The sequence below is a fragment of the Morone saxatilis genome, unplaced genomic scaffold, assembly GCF_004916995.1.
Source record: "Morone saxatilis isolate NCDOM2014 unplaced genomic scaffold, NCSU_SB_2.0 Contig17, whole genome shotgun sequence".
NCBI lineage: Eukaryota > Metazoa > Chordata > Actinopteri > Moronidae > Morone > Morone saxatilis.
This window is the reverse complement of record NW_023339729.1, coordinates 26,528,109-26,532,335: the sequence shown is the minus strand read 5'-3', so window position 1 is coordinate 26,532,335 and position 4,227 is coordinate 26,528,109. Positions and strand designations below refer to the sequence as shown.

At 40.5% G+C, this 4,227-nt stretch overlaps 1 protein-coding gene across 1 annotated transcript in view; it reads left to right on the top strand.

The window, feature by feature from the left end:
• Positions 1-132: 132 nt before the first annotated feature.
• The window catches only part of LOC118326990 (signal-induced proliferation-associated 1-like protein 2), a gene marked incomplete at its 3' end in the record, with an annotated part of 8,036 nt that continues 3,941 nt past the window's right edge, over positions 133-4,227 (top strand). The window contains 2 exon segments of the mRNA XM_035660155.1: positions 133-162; positions 715-819. Of these exon segments, the coding sequence (XP_035516048.1) occupies positions 133-162; positions 715-819 (135 nt within the window).

Genomic DNA, 4,227 nt, shown 5'->3' with positions numbered 1-4,227 from the left:
TTGGGCGCAGTTGGGTGTTCCAACAGGACAATGACCCCAAACACACATCAAAAGTGGTAATGGCTAAATCAGGCTAGAATTAAGGTTTTAGAATGGCCTTCCCAAAGTCCTGACTTAAACCCCATCGAGAACATGTGGACAATGCTGAAGAAACAAGTCCATGTCAGAAAGCCAAAAAATTTAGCTGAACTGCACCGATTCTGTCAAGAGGAGTGGTCAAAGATTCAACCAGAAGCTTGTGGATGGCTACCAAAAGCACCTAATTGAAGTGAAAATGGCCAAGGGACATGTAACCAAATATTTACACAGGCTGTATGTATATTTTTGACCCAGCAGATTTGGTCACATTTTCAGTAGACCCATAATAAATTCATAAAAGAACCAAACTTCATGAATGTTTTTTGTGACAAAATATGTGTTCCAATCACTCTATCACAGAAAAATAAGAGTTGTAGAAATTATTGGAAACTCAAGACGGCCATGACATTATGTTCTTTACAAGTGTATGTAAACTTTGGACCACAACTGTGTGTTTATGACAAAAACGTGTTTTATAAGGTCACCTCTGACCACTAAAATCTAATCAGTTCAAACACTCACCAAGCAAATACACTTCCTAACTTTATAGTACAATCACTACAGGATATCCTATTATCATCATTTATCTATGTCATTTTATTTTCTCCTCTCCTCTTCTCAATATCTCACCTCCAGCTTATTAAATCTCATGTGATTGCCCATGATGTGGAAATCCACAGCCCTGGGACCTCTGTAACCTTTGACCCTGTGAGCGTTGAATGGCAGCGGGTAGCCCAGCTGGTAGCCCATTGCAGTGTACTGCTGGTCCAAATACGACACTCATGATCATGTCAAACCTCGGTTCTTCTTGAGTATAGGCCAATCCATGTTATCAGTTCTAAAGACTGGACTACTTGCATGACTTATTGGTCTCTTAATAGGATCGGTTGCTTTCGTTCTGAGTCTGGTTCTATTGCAATTTCCGTTTTCTCCAACTTTGTGAGTAATCGCTTGCCCGATTTTTGATACGAAGCTCTTTGCCAGGTTTTGTTTTTTTTTTGTTACTGTTGAACACATTTACTTTTCGTGCATGTCTTGTTCGTAGTCGAGCTTCCGATCTTGGCTTTCGCATATGTCTGTTTTGTAGAATTGATTTGTTAAACTGCCGGCTGTTTTTTTTGTGTTAAGCGGCCAAATTAATGTTTTTGCTTTGTCTCCCTCTTACTTGTCTGAGAATATTTTATCTTTTCGCTAATTGTGCAGAGCTGCGCTTTTTCCTTGCGGGTCAGCTTGCTGTATGTAGGTGCTTTCGTGCTGTTGTGTCCCTTTTATTCAGTATCGGTTTCTATGGTTATATAAACAGTTGTGGGTGGCGATTGTTCGTTCTTTTGTTGCCAGTTCGCTTGGTGCTCCAGACTTTGTCGGTGAGATTAAACTTGTCGCTCTTCTGACTAGTTTTTGGGTCGCGTGTTGATTGTTTGTTTGTTGTTTTTTTTTTGCTCTCACATACTGTGAATTTCAGCTTTTTAATTCGATAGGCAGTGCATATGGTGTCGTCTTAGGTTTTCCTTCTTGCGTGTCTTTGTCTCCCTTTCTTATTGTTGTGCTTCGTGTGAATTAGTGTTGTATTCGGTATTTCTGTATTTTGTTTATTAGTTTTGCGTTGTTTTATGGTGTTTGTTGTTAGGAGCTTATTTTGGTTAGCGCTTTGCTCGCGTATTGTAAAGGGCAATATACAAGATATAACTTGAGTTTTGATTTGATTGTTGATTTTTGACTGCATAGTGACAGTGATGTGGCGGCATGAGCATTCGTGTTTGTTGTTGACAGCGGCCTCACAAAATATGAAGCCTTAAAATATCGCTATCCCTATCTTACCCCCAGAAACTGGCTTGCTGCAGTACAGGATTAATGATGTGAGTCCTATTAACACTGGGACAAAAGGCTAAAAAATAACATACATTGTTTGGAATGCGAAATTGGTATATGAAATAATGTACATATTTACTTGCTATGTGTAAAAGTAAAATTTTATTTTACCCAATTTTTATTTCCTAATATAGCATCTGGCCCTCACAAATGTCATGCAGAGATATAATTCTGGCACTTGGGACAAATGTAGTTGGATGACCCCCTGGCCCTGGGATGGCATTTTACCTTGGCCTCCTAGCCACCGGACTGTCAGGAATTCTGGAGTTATCCTTGTGAATTCAAGGACATGTCATTTAAGTTCGCCATCATAATAGCAAACCTCCAGGACTTGCCTTTTTTCATCATACTTAATATTACCAAATACATTAGACACCTGGTTACTTCTAGCGCTTGGGACTTACTGCCAACTCCTTTTATTTTACTCAGTCGCTGCCAATAAGTCCGATTAAGTACGCTTCAGTTATATTCAGAACGCTGCAAATCACACGACTTACTGACAGGAACTAGGGAGGAAAAGAGATCAACATCATCTCCTCGTACTAGCTTTCTCTGCACTGGCCTCCCTGTTAAAATTGTAGCATGAGAACCTGGCGAAGATGAGTAAAGCAGCAAGAACTCGCGGGAAGAAGTGAAGTTTAGGTAACATGCCATTTAATGGCGACAGTGACGTGAGCTGCAGAAAGAGGAGAGAGGAGGAAGAGAGGAGCTCCAGTGCCACCATGGGAGATGCCCCCGATAAGTCTAGGGCCTTATAGCCAGCGATAACTAAGGCGTGAGTCCTTTAACCATCCGCCTTAACTATAAGCTTTATCAAAATAGTTGAACGCGTCTGTAAGCCTACTCTTAAATGTGGATTTGAGGGTGTCTGCCTCGCAGAACACAACATACTGGGAAGCTGCGTTGCCACAAAGAGAGAATACGCTTGGCTAAACTGGAAGGGCTCTGGCTTCCTGTGTCTACTTTTTGAAGACTATAAGAACCACCAAGTAGCCCTGCATTCCAGAGAACGCAGTGTGTTCTCAGTGGGGGGGGTAAATAGGGTACTAGTGAGCTCTTCAAGAGTATGAAGGGGCACCCTGACCATGAAGAGCTTTATAGGTTGGAGCGAGAGTATTTTAAGGGATTGGCTATGTCTAAATTTTAGCAGGGAGCCAGTGCAGGAGAAGCTAGTACAGGGAGAAGAATGTGATCTCTTTTCTAGTTCCTGTCACGTACTCGTGCTGCAAGCATTTTGAATTTAATTGGAGCGTCTTAATGGAACTTATTAGGGCAACCTGATTGATAAAGAGTTGCCAGTATCCAGCCCTAAGAAGTGACAAATGCATGGATTAGTTTTTTGATGCGCATCTGTCTGTGATTAGGATGTGTGCTGATTTTTGCTAAATATTACGTTAAAATGGGAAAAAGGCAGTCCTAGAGGATCTGCTTTATGTGGGAATTAAAAGGACAAATCCTGGAGTCACAAAGATAAACTCCAAGAATTCCCCTGACAGTCGGTGCTATTTGAGGCCAAAGGTAATGCCAGTCTAGAGAGTTAGCTATATCTTTAGACCAGTGATTCTCTAAGAGTGTTTGAGGTTCCAAGTACAGAGAATTTAAGGTTTTTTTCAGGAGTTTAAGCCATCAGAAAGTTTGCAGCTCATCCAGGTATTTATGTCCTTAAGACATGTTTGTAAATTTAGCGATAATTGATTAATTTGCATCGGGCGTTTGAACTCGATAGAATAAAACTGCCGTATTGTATCTTAGCATAGCACAATGGAAAGTTAAATGGGAGTGATTCCTAATAATGTTGCCTAAAGGGGAGCATGATATAAGAGCGTACAGTAGTAGTTGGTCCAAGTACAGAACCTTTGTGGAACTCCATGACTAACGGTAGTATTATATTGAACATTCATCGATTAACATGTACAAACTCGCGAAACGATCTGATAAGTGATGACTTTAAACCAGCTTAGTGCGGTTCCTGTAATGCCAATTAGATGCTCAAGTCTCTGTAAAAAAGAATATTATTGTCAATGGTGTCAATGCAGCACTAAGATCTAATAATACAAGTACAAGTCCATTGTCAGAAGCAATCAACAGGTCAATTACTAACTTTAACCAGAGAGCTGTCGTCTGTGCTGTGATGAACTCTAATCCGCTGACTGAAAAATCCTCAAATAAACTATTGTTATGTAGAAAGTCACAAACACTGTTTGGCGAATACTTTCTCCAGAATTAGAGAAGGAAGGGGAGTTTAGAAATCAGTCTATAGTTGGCTAAAACCCCTGGGTC